Source organism: Opisthocomus hoazin, chromosome 19 (genome assembly GCF_030867145.1).
Source record: "Opisthocomus hoazin isolate bOpiHoa1 chromosome 19, bOpiHoa1.hap1, whole genome shotgun sequence".
NCBI lineage: Eukaryota > Metazoa > Chordata > Aves > Opisthocomiformes > Opisthocomidae > Opisthocomus > Opisthocomus hoazin.
In genome coordinates, this window is record NC_134432.1 from 16,569,796 (window position 1) to 16,586,035 (window position 16,240).

Sequence of the window (16,240 nt, forward strand, 5' to 3'; positions counted from 1 at the left end):
TCTGTGATGGCTATAGAAAATGCTAATGTCTAAAAATTTAAAACTCCTTAATTTCTGTAATACAAGCACAGGGCACATTGACAGAGATCGTGCTCTTGGGCTCTGTGCCCTAAGCACTTGGGGTGGGATGCAAGCGGTGCAGAGAGAGATCAGACTGCCGGCTGTAAGGATCAGATGTCCCACACATGTAACTCTTGCACTCGTGAGCTATCATTTAATCTTTCCAGGGCAGTTCACTGGAAGAACTGTCAGGACTGCCATTAAAATAAGCTATCCTGGCAAAGAATAAATTGTTTTAATGAGCTGCAATCTTCACTGTTACAGTACTGAGCTGCTCAGATGTACGCGTTTTCTACCTGAGCACTGTGCGTAATGGCTTCTTTTTGCTGAACTGTCATGTAAGACAAAGCATCTGTTGGCTCCCGTTCACAGGGGTCGTGCAGACCAGGGCCTCCTAGGAGGGAAAGAGGCAAAGCAGGTTACTGAGAGTAAACGAGAAGCAATATGAAAATGGGGACAGATGGATACTGCAACAGCTAGCCTCAGCCCTCAGCAGAGTGGGGAGCACACCTTTCCCAGCAAGGGATTCAAGTGTCGTTCGAAGCAAGCCAACCCCCAGATTTTACTCACACAGCAACGGCCTCAGAACTTATCAGGGTTAACACTGCACACGCGTAGAAGTGTGAACTAAAAGCAGTAGGTTTAAAAAACCCAAATAATATAGACAGATATGTAGATTTTGATGAATCTGTACAAAACAGATGGTCATTAAGTCTATTTATTTGTTTGCAACCCCTTAATGAGACAGGGGTTAATTTATAAACAAACATAAAATTCCCCATTAACTCCTACTGCATTGGAAGTCCTCACTCAGACAGCTACATCCATGCAACTTCCTTTTTTTTTTTTTGTCTTTTAATTTTACATGAGAAACCCTTTAGCTCTACTGCAGGTGAGGAGTTCAAGGCAGACATTTTTCATCTAATCACACAGCAACAGCAAAACGTTAAGGCTGCCTGATCGACCTTTCGTGTTCCTGAAGTCAGTTTGACTCCTTACCGGGAAGCAGAATTCCAGATGCCAAACACTCCATCACTCGTCGCAATGCTTCCCCGGCGCCCAAAGGTCTATTACAAGTACCTATAGATTTTTCACATATAAGCTCGAGTGGCTAGAAGACATTAAATTACGATTAGTATGGACACAAGGGTAACTGTAACTGCAGTTAAATATGGAGGGGTAGGGGGGAGGAATATTCACATCAGCTTACTTCGTTTTTAATCCACTGCAGGTCTAACTGACAGACATCCATCCCAGAGGACAGCTCATGGCACACGTATTTGTTCCCTGCTCTGAGTCACCTTTTGAGGAAACCATCTGCTCTCCATTAACTGCCCAGGACGTCTAAAAGGAGGAACCTCCTAAAGCCAAGTCACGTGGATGTTCTCCTCCTCCCAAAGGGTTATCAGTTCTACGCGAGAGAAAACGCTGCCTCCACTGACCTACAAAGCGTTCCTCTCTGGAGACGCAGAGCCTTTGGCCCTCCCCAGCCCGCTAGCGTGCAACGGCATCCTCTGGCGGGAGCCGCACCGGCACGGCCGCGGGGCATTGCTGAAACGCTAAACTCGGAGGCAACAAGGGGGATTCCTCTGCAAACCCCTGAGGATGTGCATGGCCCACAGCATCACCCCCCTTTCCACGGAATCTGTACATCTTACAGGCTGAACAAATGCTCGTGTCCTCTCTCCTTCCTACAAGTGCTTTTCTACACAGGTAACAGTTAGTGGGGAGGAAAAGGAAGGGGGGATATGGAGGAGTTTCATACAATGCACTGTTTTCTCCAGTCCCGACACTGCTACAATTCTCAGGAGATCCCAGACCTGACCTTGTGGCCTTCAACTCTTTCTGTACTTACCCATCCTTTCAGTGGTGCCCATGTGGGGACTCTGTTGCACAAATCCCGCAGAATACGAAGGACAATTACACATGATTTTAGTCCATTTGCCCTGGCCTAAAACAAACAAAATGATTCCAATACACCTGCAAAAACCTGGCCTTCAATTTTGCTTTTCTTTTTAAATGCACAGAGTCCTGGGATAGATTTTTTAATTATTATTACTTAATACTTAATCAGCTTCATGCAAAATAAAAACAGTTACATAAAAGTAAAATAGTTCAATTTAGAGAGACATATAAAAAAGGGAAGCAAAATGTCAAGATTGCTTTTGTAGCCTCATGACAACTCGAGACCAGCTGACTGTCGACCTGTCACGTTTGCCCTTGTGCAGTACAGCACTGAACTCAGAATTCTAGACCTTCGCTCTATTAGGGACTAGTCAGAAATTAAAGAGGCATTAAAATTAAAACTGTCTCAAATTAAACCTCGTAAGGCTACAATAACAACAAGGTAAGAACAAATAGCCAACCTGAAACCATTTGGCGTGCCGCAGAGACGCCAAGGCCTCCAGGCATTTCTGCCTGTCCAATAAGTCCGGAGGATCTTTCATCGCAACATTATCTACTGGTAAAAACGGGATAAAAAGAGACAGATACAATTTGACCAAGGGGTTTCTGTCACAGTACAAAAAGAGTGGCAGCATCTCAATGAGATAATAAGACTCCCAGAATTTAAGTGCACTGTGTTATTTAATTTAAACAAGCCATTAAAGGTAGTAAATGTGCAACAGAAGCAAAGGCATTCACTCCTTGTAAAATAACAGTAATAATAAAGATGGCCACTGCTACAGACAATCTGGGGTCTTATTAAAAATGTAGAAACATTTCAGGGCAGAAAATAGCTATATAGCACTTTTCCTTTTTTTTTGTTGTTGTTGGGTTGTATTGGGCTTTTTTATTTTTAATCTTCTTTCCCTTCTTTGTGACTTTTATGCCACAAAAGTGGCACAGAATTTCCAAGAGACAAGCTTCTTCTGACAAGAGGAAGACATTCTTGAGGATGGTATAAAAAAAATTGTATTATGTAGAAAGTGAAGTTACGTCCATGCAGTTGTTGGGAATTCCAAAGAAAAGCATTGAATATGTTTGGAACATTATTGCATGAACAGGACTAGCCAATATAATTCAATGAAAGAAATACACAAGAAATGCTAGTAACAAATTTTACAGTTTGATTAGTCTTTCATATAATCAGAACACGTGAAAGAAGAGAGTTTGGTAATTTCCAGATTATTAACGTGTTAGAGAGGTAGTCCCCTCTTGTAAAAATCTTCTCTTCCCAACAGCAACTGAAGTCAACTGAAATCAACTCAAAGGAGGATTGGAGAGACAAGACACCGATATCTTCTGTGCAGGTTTACACTTTTTTCTTTTTCCCCCCCTTTCTCTTTTTTTATCCAGCATGCAAACTGCTCTTAGCAGTCACATCCGATTCTATACTGAGGAACATTACGCATCAGTCCCTCCCTTTGCTGTTTGGTTTGGTTTTTTTAATCTTAAGGAGTTATTAGCATCCAGCTTCTCTGGGAACTCTCTGCAAATGACAGATTTTGCGTATCTGTGAAACCAGGTTAAAAAGATTTTAGTTTCTAGCTGACATGAGAAGAACATATTGGAAGAACTAAATGAATCCATGGCTCAACTAAAGCCTAGAATATGTTATTTTCCTATGAATACACAATTGCTCTTTATTTCAAAATAAGTATTTGGAAATGTAGTATTTTCATTATTCATAATGGTCAATTCTCCAGGTCTTGAGAGACCTATGCAGGTCTGAATGAAATCCAATATCCACTCCAAATTGAAGACTATGCTAGATAAGCAAAATCCAGCAAGACATTTAAAATATGAGGAGAAGTTAGGAGAAAGAAGTACCATCAGTTTGTATGTACAATTTATTAGTAACATCCCAAAGTACGTTCTCAGACGTTTCTCTGGATAGTGGGGGTTGCACGTGCAATTGCATCTTTAACGTTCAAGCTGCCTCACCAGGCACCGAATGGGAAGGTTACTCCGGTAAAAGCACATTATGTTATGATGGCTAAAGAGCCCAAAGCCAAAAAAACCACCAGTGTAAAACTGAACAGAAGCAGGGCTCTTGTCTGACAGTTCGCACCCGCTGGCTCTGCTGCCAGCAGAAGACTCAAGTGCTATAAGCTTATTTTCTAACCCCAATGAACTTCGCAGCAGATATTTGCATTGTTTCTTATTGCCCTCATCAACAGTATCACAATACTGGGATTAATCACTCCTCTTGCCGGTTTGCCACAACAAGCCACCAAGCCTCAAAGCACTGGGCTTCTACGAGCACAAAAGGTCACTCTGGAACACAAGATTTGCTTCTAAATTTCCTTTGCAGTTTCGTTATTTTCAGGAGTAATGTTTTGTGGCACACAATTACTAAATGCACATCTATCTATTTCTGCAAGAACACTTTCTTGTGGACAATATAAACATCTGCTTAAAGCTCATGTACTGTATAAACCAACTACTGTCAATGAATGATCAGAATCTTATTTTAAAACATTAGAAATGGCAAAGGTGACTGACTGCAAAATCATTAATTTTTGGCAATGAACTGGATCTTTAAATGCCTAGGGACTTTTACCTAGTACAGGGCCTTGCTAAAGTGTGTTGCAGTCATTGACAAAGTACATGAACTTTTACTTTAAACCACAAGCCATAAACAGAACAGTTGTCACCGGTCATTCGGGTGAATGAAAAGGCTTTTCTATTCTCATAAGATTTATTTTCAACAAGTTAGAATCTTACTTTTTCCTACGGGATTAAGGCTATTTCCGCAGGTGTAAATTACAAATATGTTGGAGAACTTTGCCAATTACAAATTCACTACTAGCGTCCTGAGCAACTTTCACAGATGTTGCAGCCAGCCAACTTTTGGGTGCAAGATTCTATTACACAGAAAGATGAAGAGAACAGGCAGTGAAGAGGGCGAGCGGCTTGCAGCAGGCTCCCTTTCGATACCCTCGGGAGAATGGCATGTTTCTTCATGCTCTGCCAGTCAGGAAAGTGAGACCAAATCAAAATTTTCAAATGTGGTTGCAAAGCTTTACTTTTTTTCTTGTGGTTTTAACAAGGGCAACGACACAAAGAGTTGAATAAACAGTTAATAATAAAGCCCTGACATGAGCTCACACAATGCAACACAGAACCAATCCTTCAACGATTCTCTCCCCGCTTGCTGTACGTATTCTCTTCACAGAGTAGCTGCCACCTTCGTTCATTTGCAGCCAGCCATACGAGGAGCGCTGTCTTCTCCGTGGAGGCAAGGTAAAGCTGTGGCTCGTTGCCCCTTCACAGGCGCCTGGCACCTCTGGAGCAGCCCCGGCTGCGCCTGCCCGCGGCGGCAGCCTGCTCATGCAGTAGCTGCTCACGGAGCAAGGGTGATTTCAGCCCCACTTTGGTAATTCTTACACAGGCTTGTTGTCACTGTACGCTCAGTAACAACAGAGTTGCAAGCTACAAGTCTGGAAAGCCCAATTTATATTTGGTGCTATGACTAGAAATTCACTTTCTTAAGAAGTTTCAAAATTTAAGTGATACAAAATGCAGGAATTTTAGATGCTTGACTTCTCAGCTCGATATGAGAAAGCAGAGCTTTATGGATAGCCATTTGTGAGAAACACTGAAATGCACACACACACTGGTCCACTATTTATTTTTGCCAACGAGCAGCAAAAACAAATGGGACAAACACCACATCTTCAACATGGACACTTCTGCAAAGAGGTGCGGACTGAAGAGGAATCCAGGAATGTTTTTCGATACATTCTGACATCAGGGCATGAAGGCACACACAGCATTCCTACAGAACGAATGGGAGCACTGGCAACGGGGGCCGGCGCGCCTAACCTGGCCGGTTTGGTTAGAGGGCAGATTAGTGCTGATCACACCGCACGCCGAAACCTTGGTCAGTTCTGCGCAGCCTCTGCTCCCGGGGAGCGGCGCCGGGGCAGGCAGCGGCAGCGCCCGGGACCCAACGGCCTATCTTACAGGTAAGATGAAAGGCAAGTTGACAAGTTCCTTCATTCACAAGAATGTGTGGAATAAACTCAAAACAGTTTTTAAAACTGCATAGAAAGTGTATTTACATTTGGGTGGCATTGTTCAGGAGTATTCAAAAACGATGGCAGTCCTTTCGTTGGGGAGCAAGGTTATTTTCACGGACAGTTTCTCCGAGTATTTTCCCTTGATACTGGATATAAAACTTTTTTGGTCTGAATCTAAGTGAAAGTGACCTAAATATGGTTGGAAATATTATGGAAAAAAGTATCTCTCCCGACTTTTCAGTTTACGTAGCGACGTCTCATCACGTTTCACGTACCTCTGAGAAGGAATATGATCAATGTCTCTGTTCACTTGTGATGAATCAATGTCAAAGAACCTGGGCTTTTAAACAAGATCCATCACCCTATTAACTGTCCTCCTCAGCGGCTCAGAAATGATAGCCTAATGCCACTAAGAGAGGTAGTAAAACCAATTTAAATTTCAGAAAAATTAGTACAGAATTTTGAAAATATTTTAAGATACTGAAAACAAAATAGAACAACTACATTTCAAACACAGGAAAGCATAAAAATTGAAATCCCGATGAACTCGGGAGTCCCTTGGGTTTACTGCCACAACGGCGTCACTTTCTGCAAGAAAATGCTTGGGCGGAAGCCTTGTGCCAAGCTGCATCCCCTTGTGAGAACCTTGCAAATCGTTGACCATTAGAATTTGTTCTGCACTTTGTGCTCTTTCTCACAAACATGTATCAGCTGCAACAACTACGGGGCTGATCTCAGCGTCTTATGGGAAGCTGAACAACAGCTGAAGTAATACGCAATTTATTTTTAATGGTCTTGCAAAAGAGCGTGGTTACTAATTTGAGCATAAACAGAGATTGGTATTAGGGAATCTTTGCCATTCATCTGGTTTGTAAGATTCTTCTGCACCCAACTGCTGCCGCAGTGTTATACCTCCCTTGAGAAGGGCTCCCTCCTGCCATCGCTCGAGCAGAAGCGAGAGACACTGACCAACGTTTCTCGCTGTGCCGGTATTTCCCGGGGAGGAGGGGGGAAGCAGGGACCGGTGGTGAGTCTAGAAATGGGAAGAGCGCGACAGGGAGCTCCCTAGCCCACGCGGGCCCAGCTGCCTCAGTTGTCATGACAGAGAGTGGCCAGTTGGTCAAAGGTCTGACATCATCCAGTGGCAAAGTTTCTAGGGACAGGTTTGGGAAGCGGAAGCAGAAATTACTGACAAGATTTTGAAAATAAAACAAAGTATGGCTACATTTGCTCTTCTCTATTTCTCTTGGTTTGTTTCCAACCTCATCAATACTACCAGTCAACATGCCTTTAACGAGGGGCATATCACCATATCGGACGTCAGGCAGTTAGGGAGAAGGAAGAGAAAGAAGCTAAAGTTACAGCTTTCTATATCTATTTTGCTCTAAGGACACAAGGTACAACGTTCAGTCCAGCAGCAAAAGTGCTGTATTGCAGCACTGTAACTTCAATTGTATCCCAGTCAGGAAATTCTTCAAGCTAGAAACATACACATATGCAGCATCAATTAAAAACTGAGGGCCAGGACGACATACTTGCGAGCTTTGCAGGAGAGTTTTTTAATGTAAAAAGAGAATTTTCTGAGTTTTTCAAGATACTACAAACCAATCCCACTTGACTGACTTAATTTGAAAACCAGACTGTGCAGCGCTGGGGTGCTCAAGAATGAACTAGCAAGCCTGAGGGAAGGGAGAACTGAGATCTAATTGTATATCAAAGTTCACGCTGTAGGAGTATTGCTTGCAAATGAAAACTATGCGTATTTACATGAAAATTAAGCAACTGTTGTCTTTTTAAGGCACAAATAACGTAACCTACAGTGGCAACAGCCAGTCTAGTTAGTACACGATGCAAAATTAAAAACCTACTTCCCAGTTAACCCTGTGCTGCACAGTCAGGGCATTTAGCTAGAACAATCTTAAAAACAAGTTAAAACGCTCTGTGTACCTCCTTCCTTCTTCTCTGCTTCATCTCGAATGAGAGGGGATGTGAGTATCACCTTCAAAGTTAGCTTGGGTTCCTTTGTGTTACGAATAATGATAGCTGCCTCGTTTACATGCTCCTCCACGAGATACTTCTCTTCTGTCAGTTTCTGAAAGTCATCAAGAAAGATTTCAAGAATCTCCCAATCAACTGGAAAACTGCAGAGTCTCTGTATGGGCGTGTCCCTCAACTAACAAGAAGCCTACCTGACACTGCAGCAACAAGGAAGGCCTTGCCTCCCTCATTAAAAACAGACAGGAAAACCCCAGTAACATGCTTAAGAAAAAAGGTCTGCAGCAAACTAATGAGAATACTAAGCAGTCCCACTATATTACCACTTTTTTTTTTTTTTTTTTTTTAATGAAGACAGAAGCTGACTTTCCTAGCTGCTAGTGTGCGAAATGCTACCAGCAGCTTCTGCTCTTCATAAATACACACCTCTCTGGTAACGCTGCCTCTAAACGTAACGTGTCTCACACGCAGTATGGCCAACCTGGCCACAACCGTCAGGGCAAACAGGCGACAGAGCCCAGCGCGGGACCCGCACCAGCCCACGTCCCTGCCGTCAAGTATGGCCAAATACACCTGGGCCATCTCCTACCAACCCCAAGGCATTTGTCGGATGTCCTGGCAACAGACATTTCCCCACCTCTCCAGACGGTCTATTCTGATTCTTCGCCGCACGTATCATTATTCAGATGACCTATTTTGCAACAAAATCGCCCCTTGCTACAGTTCCAAGTACTCCTCGTCCTACCTGTGGTAGCCATATGAATCACTGCCCCTTTATACATCACCATTCATGTCTGAAAACTTACACCTGCATTCGGTCTTCACTTTTTCCAAACCAGAGAATTTTAATTATGTGGTGATCTAGGTGCTCATCCTCACCTGTCTGATCATCTCCCACTTGTCTGTCCCTCTCTCACTCCCTTCCCACACAGCACTTGAAACGGGACACAAGACCCCACTGCCACCCCCTCCATTCATTAATACCAGCCCCAGGAGAGATCCTTGGCAACCCCTGGAAAATCTGACCTGCCTCTCTTGACAGCACATCAATTAATTGAGTGGTTTTTTAATTGTTTTTCAATAAACGTTTTATTTCTTGCTTAGATCTCTTTTGTAGAGAATACTACAAACTGCCTTGTAATTTGTTCCATTAAGGTGCACTGTATCAGAGTTCTCTCAAGTGATCTGTGCCTGCAGGGCTTCCAGGAGCCCTCTGGGACCTCTCAGCCTCCAAAAGTGCAAAGACAGCCACAGATGGCTGGGGACCCTCAAGCTATTCCTTGTGTTTCTGAGCGCGGTTCAGCACGGCCATCCAGTTAGAACACATCCAACGTACATTCCAACTCCTCTCCCTGCTGCTGTCCGCACTCCTCCAGCTCCTCTACTGTTGGGATGAAAGTGCTGCGGCACCTGCTCACGACCAGCCTTCAAAGCAGCGAAGCAGAAGCTGTGAACATCTCTGTACCTCATCTGCTCCTTCTGTCCGCTGCTGGGCCTGCACCTCCCTTCTCCTTCCTGCGCCCGACGCGTCCGCAGAGCCTCGTGCTGCCGTACACCCATGGGAGCTGCGGCTTGCTTCAGCAGTCACATTCCTCTTACCTCGTCTTTCTGTAACCCCTTCCCTCACAGTGCTTCCCCACAGGCTCTTACCTACTTGTCCCTCGAACTTATTGCAGTCTTCGTATCTTTTAATTACATCTGTTCCGCCGTTCTCTTTTTTCCAAAGCATATGCTAAATTTTCTTTGCACTTTCAACCCTTCTCATCTCATGCCTCACTACAAACAAGTAAAATTTACTCTTTACTACTTGATACATCCCTATCATTTTCAAACAAATAAAATTAACTCTTTACTACTCAGCAGCTCCTTAGCATCTTCAGCTGTGGACAGGGCCACATCTGCAGGCACAACACCACCTGATGAAAACAAGCCCTTTATGTGAACAAATGAGCAGTGAGAACAAACTGCTGTCAGGCATGGTAAAACACACACTGCCTGTGTGGAAATAAATACACGGCAGAAAAGCCGCCTGGACACAGGCTGGAGAGAGGCACTTGCAGCGCAGTACTTCAGGGCACAGTTTCTCCGTAACAGCGTATGTCGGTCTGGAAGCCAGACTGATTATCTAAAACTCAGAACTCTGTCAAAAATGTGTTATCCCTGGCTGCTTTGAAGAGACCAGCATTAGCTGTCAGTGCTGCCTACTGGATGCCAACATCAGAATTAAATAGCCATAAATAAAAGTAATTATGAGCTCATTATTAATATGAGCCAAAATGAGAGACCACCTCAGGCGATTCTCACTTCAGCAGCGCCGAGGCGTTTTTATCTTGGAGCAGCCCAGGCGAAGCAAAGCGGCTGCAGGGTAGAACTTGAGGCTCAGGCAGGGGGACAGGGGACAACAGTACAGACCGATCCACGTGCTCGAGCAGGGGAGATTCCTGGGACTGCAGTTTAGGTCACGGTAGTGGTTGGACCAGTGAGCAAAAAGCGGCTGGGTTAGCTACTAAATAGAAAGGTGAGCTGCCATCGTGGGAAAACTGACATCGCCGACAGAGATTAGGCAGCAACGGCAACATGATGTTAAACTGTGTGAACAGCGACTTCACGTCACCACGCTGAACGTGCCACACACCCCAGATGTCATCCTCAACTCAAAGTGTATTTCTTTAACCCATATCACTTGTCTTTCCTCCCAGAACAAATTCCAGCCTCCACTTAAACACACCATGCGGTGCTATCAGCCATTGTTAGAGGAGCACCCTAAATTAACTCACCTGAATTTGCGCTGGGAGATTGTCTTTAACTATGCATAACAAGGTCTTTGTGGGTTTTTCTTTGCACATGAGAACCAGCTCCAGATCCATATCATCTTTTATCAGCAAGCCCTTTGCAACCAAGCCAATTCTCATAACACCACACAAGGTCCGACCACCTTGATCCCTGGAAATGAAACAATTTGGAGTAATTAAAATAGTATTTTCACACATTCAGAATACTTGTATTATCCTACCACAGTGAGGGGATAACCAGATGGGACTGATGACTGTGCTGAAGTGGCCGTATCACTGACCAGAAAATGAAAAGCAGACTCCTTCTGTGCAAGTAGCTCCTATGAAAAAAGCTAATTAATTGAAGTACCGATTTGCAATTCACGTGACCGCAGAAGTTGACTAACTCAAGTCACAAAACTTCACAAAGCTCGAAAAAGCCCAAATTCACTACCCGCAGATCTACCAAAAGAGTAGAATAATGAATCTAGAGGATCTTGCCGACAGAAATCCTCTTTTCAGAAGCAATCCGAGTTGTCTTTCAGTGACACTCCAACTTTAAACATGGCCACAAACCTTTTCAATGTTTCTTTTAGTCGATCCATGCATTCAAACCTTTATCTTTACAATATGCAACAAATTTCTGAAGTTTTAGCTCATGCTACAAACTGACATTGCGGGAAAGCTTCAAATCTCAGAAAGTCTTCCAGGCACAATTCCTTGAACACGTCCCACCACGGAGACCTACAGGAACAGAGGTCCAACTACTCGCTTTTACTCTCCAGCTAAAGTTTCGGGGAATATTTAAGAGCCACAGTAAACACCTTTCAAAGTAACATAAGAACACTTCAGTTCTGAGTACTGAAAGACTGCAGCAAAACCCACTTTCAGTAGGCTAGGACTGCTTAAAAACACCAAGAAAACTGCAAGAAATGCATCTTTGCCAGTTGACCGCCAGCTACTGCCACGCGATGCACCTCACCAGTGGCACATCACCGTTATAAAGCCCACAGAAAGCACGTCACCCGTAACGGGGGTAAACCACCTCAGCCACAAAGGCAGCGTGCTGCTCGCAGCATTCTGACCAGCCAGAGGGATGCACTGCATATAGACAAACAAAAAACCCCACAAAAACCAACAACCCAACCCAAACCAACCGACTGAAGACAAAACCCAGTCACGCTGCGATCGAAGGTCATCACACGGATCCTGCGCTTCACTCGGAAGCATCCTCACCTAACAACTGCTCTGTCTTTGTCTATGGGGTTTAAACTGAAAGGCAGGAACAGCAGCCAGAAGAAAAGCAGGAACGGAGTGGCTGTCTCCAACCAGTTACTATCCCTGGAAGAGACAGCAGCGAACTAACAAGAACTGTCCCAAAGTAACCAACATCTCCACTTGCATCCTGGAACTATGCTACTCGAACCGATTCTGGATGCAAACTTGTGACAAAACGTGGAACTCCTTTAGATACGGTTTGTAACTAGCATAAAACTATTAAGTTGTATATTTTTCTATATCATAAGCCCCTTTTAGCTTGTAAAGTGATCAGTAAAATAATTTGTCCCAAGCAAATACATAAATGCACAAACTATTTTATAAGTGTAAATAATACACTGATGTTTACAAAAACTGTGCTCTAAATTTATAACAGAGCACACGCATGAAAAATCCTGCACACCCAGTGTGAAAGCAAGGCTGTCCAACTGTCTCAAAAGCACTTAGTGCAGGCTTGGACTGCTTAAATTTTTTTTTTTTCAAAGAATCCATCCTTTGCCTATTTTACCCATATCAGAAGACACCTGAAAATGTTGCCAGTAGTGCTAGGAAGTCACCAACAAAACATACAGCACACTGCACGGCAAGAAACTGCTCTTCAGCAAAACAGAGCTGAAACACCTTCCTCACGACAACGACAAAACTCATTTGTCCATCTGTGGAAGCAGGCTACCAATCCACTGCAATTATTCTCTGGTGTCAATACAATACACTGCCTTAAACCAATTTACATGTTAATTTATGTAAAAATATTCACGATTTAAAGTATTTTGCTATTTCTATTTGAATACATTTCACACCAAAAAAAGTGACATACCACAGTTCAGCCTCACACAAAGACGCTGGTGATCAGACTTGTGTCTGTTAAATATTTATTAGGGAACACAGAAAGCCACAGGCATCGAAATGAGGGACCATTTGTGTATTTACTTTTCCAAGGCTGCCACACAACGGTCTTCACGCTGCTGAGCGTTTCCTGTGCGGATCAGTGTATTCCGAGTAGGCGCAGCTGCAGTTAAACTTCATGCAGAGCAAGCAGTTTCTTTCCATAGATCCCAAGCCCACAACCTTACCCTAATCAAAGACAAGCTGAAACGTTAAGAAAGAAACATGTGGACAAACACTACTGGTACGTGCGAAATGTCCTGTAGAATCCATGACACTGTCCGAAAACCAGATCCAAGCCACGAATGTTTTCTGCTCCTCCCAGCCATACAGACTCTCTCAGTTAATCCAGCACATCCCTTGTCTCTAAACCGATGTACCACCAGGCAGTGTGGTACAGCAGGGCTTCAGACCTGAATGCTACTCTAGAAACTCACGAGAGACTTGGAAATAACCGAGAACCATGCTACTATCATAAGACAGGAAGCCATATTTCACTTGTGAATTTTAACACATACATCATTATGCGTTTAGGAATTAATGATAAATACAATGATAATCACCGTCTCTCTCATATTGAGCCACTAAACTATATTTTCAGTTTAAAAACTGACAGTCTTCCTGATTTGGAGTTCGATCTTCCTCCACTGCCTGCACTGAACCGCATCGCACTCCAGCAGTATGCACGCCACAGGGTCTGCATTTCCATCTGTTACTGCCAGGGTAGCCTGTACTTCCACCACCCCAGAATGTAACCAACTTCACACATCCAGTATTTACCAGGCCACCAAAATTAACAAAGGCCTCACAATAAACCTTTCACCGCTGCTTTTGCTTCCAAGTGCTGAAAGGTCTGCCTGCTAAACGCAGCTTCACAACATCACAGTAAAACAAATAATGAAATCGCAACTGCTGCCCACATCGGGCTTATTACTATTCCCTGCACTCGCCCCGTGTGGTCCCACCCCCAGAAGCCTAAATCCAGCCACTTCCTCCACGAACATTCGCACGCAGCGGAATCAAGTAACACTGCGGCTCTTCTTCCGAAGGAAAGGAACCCATTCAGAGCAGTACAGTGACACACTATGAGGCTCGACTCACTCACTTGGCATTGCTCTCTGCAGCTTCCTCCTTCGCTTCCCCATCACCCTCACATTTCGTAGACTTGTTCTTTTCATCCATCCAGTCCGAGACATGTTTAAGGGCACATTCTACCGTTGACACCATGTTCTGGACAGCTTCAAGTTCCTCTGGAGATGGATAAATGGTTGAATGTTTCACCATAACATGGCGGTCATCATTAGCAAAAGATCGGATAGATCTCTGTTGTGAAGCGGGAAACAGGGGGGGAAAAAAAGAGAACAAAGTTATTCCATTATCGACAGAAGGACATCGCCTGAATGGGAATCCCCCCGACCGACGCAGGAAAGTGGTTTATGATGACCATTGCTTGTAATTACACAGGAGTGATTTCTTATCTTTATTTAAATACATTCAAAAAAGAAAGAAACCAAATAGCAGTGCAAAATCGGCAGTAAGCTGGTAAAAAATGTAAGACCTTAGGTGGGTTTTATTGCACCTAATATTCCACGTCTAAATTCAATCTTCTAGAATCCTTTTACTGACTGCTAGGAGGAATAGGCACATGTGGAGCACAGTTCATGTTTACATCCGCCAGGCACATCTGAAGCAGAGTTTCTGTCTACGCCTACTTTAGGATGAGATAACTTGTGCTTTGGAGGTACATTTCCCCACCCACCCACCTGTGACTACAGCAGCCTAGACCATCAGATCAGATCAGCTGCTATGGACGTCTGAAAATGAAGCAAGCTGAGCGCCATCTTTTGCCTGGTATGTCCATCGTAAGCGGAAGGTGTGACACTGTGTGCGCGAGCCACAAACCAGAAAAAGGGAGAACTTAGGTGTAGGATGACACAAGTCCCCATACTCCCCAACACAGCTCCGGCGGATACACAGCAGGGTCAAGACCTGCAGCACGCATCACTGTTTGCAATGGCTAGAAATGGTGTTTCTACATCTTGTCCTTTCACCATTCCCCCCTCATTTTCTTTTTTTTCTGCACTCCTCCCTGCCCTCCCCTACAAGCTTCTCTGAGAAGAGGGCATGCTCAGGCTGGCTAAGCGTAAGGTCAGAGTGCTGAAGCAGGGGACCAACAAAACCCGAGTTTCACTCCTGGCTTTGCAACAGACCATCTAGGATCTCGGGCAACTCCTCTCGCTATTGAGTGTCTCTGACTTCCCTCATCCTTTGACTAGCTTGTTTATTTAGGTTAAGCCTTCCAAGTCAGTGAGAAATCACTCAGGCCCTGATCTTGCCTGAAGGGCCTGCATCTCATGGAGACACAAGCTGTGAGCAACAGCACTGAAAGAAAGAGGGGCTTCCCTACCCTGGAGTGCTTGCAGGAATTCAGAAGCTCCTGACTTCAGCAATCGTTGTTGGCTCGTGTCAACCTCCAGCAGCCGGGTAGCTCAGAGCAAAGAGAAACGCTGGAGTCCTCATCCCACAAGGTAACCTCATTCCAAGGCAGGGAAATTTAGAACGTTAAGTGTTCCAGGGTGAGAGCAGACTGAGCAAAGCGTGCAGAAAGGAGGGCAGTCAAGGAGACCATGGAGAAGATTCCTGTTTTGTAAATAGCATTTATACCCTCCAACTACAACTTTGCATATTCTGGAAGCGCTGAGTGCAGCCGTCTCTCCTCAGTTTATGCTACAGACAACGGCAACACATCTTAGAGCACGACAATTAAGCAGCCATTCCCTCATGGTTCTGTTACTGCTGCAGATGAAGTCATGGGCAATGCAGATTGCCTCAAGAGGCTTGGCAAACTGCACAGGGATTTACAAACGCACGGATGAAGATGAGGACAGAGATAAACTGCTAAGAAAAGACAAAAATAACTTCTTAAACTAAAAGAATAGGAAAAGATTAGAGTACTAATTAAAAGAGTTTGCAGTGAAACTGAAAGTCCTGAGTGATACTGCCGAGGAAGGTAAACTGAAGTGGTTGGGTAACTTGTGCCAGGAAGCTACGGTTTGCCACACGCTATCCTGGTGAGACTGACTTGATCTGAACAGCGACCCGGACCGGCTGCCGTCACAGCACAGACCTCTGGCAAGAGCAGCCCTAGGTCTTGCTCTCTACAGACACATCAACCACTGACGAAAGCCTCCCAGAACCTGGCATCAACCACCAAAAATCTGTTCCTCCTACACATTAAGTACCTTAAGTAGGTTCCATTTTCACCCCAGCTTCAGGGGTTTGTAA

General features: G+C 44.3%; 1 protein-coding gene across 18 annotated transcripts in view; it reads right to left on the minus strand.

Annotated features, from left to right (window-relative positions):
* The window catches only part of STRBP (spermatid perinuclear RNA binding protein), a 78,311-nt gene that overhangs the window by 36,435 nt on the left and 25,636 nt on the right, over positions 1-16,240 (minus strand). For 15 of the 18 annotated variants that reach the window (XR_012765842.1, XR_012765844.1, XR_012765843.1 and 12 more), the window contains 7 exons: positions 14,061-14,278; positions 10,799-10,964; positions 7,974-8,118; positions 2,427-2,521; positions 1,916-2,011; positions 1,060-1,171; positions 357-454 (listed from right to left, as the gene is read on the minus strand). Coding sequence is in view for 15 of the 18 variants with exons in the window: in XM_075439202.1 (XP_075295317.1) it covers positions 357-454; positions 1,060-1,171; positions 1,916-2,011; positions 2,427-2,521; positions 7,974-8,118; positions 10,799-10,964; positions 14,061-14,278 (930 nt within the window). In the remaining 3 variants the exon portion in view is untranslated. The remainder of the gene's footprint in view (positions 1-356; positions 455-1,059; positions 1,172-1,915; positions 2,012-2,426; positions 2,522-7,973; positions 8,119-10,798; positions 10,965-14,060; positions 14,279-16,240) is intronic. The other 3 variants (XM_075439195.1, XM_075439198.1, XM_075439205.1) reach the window with 2 other exon arrangements.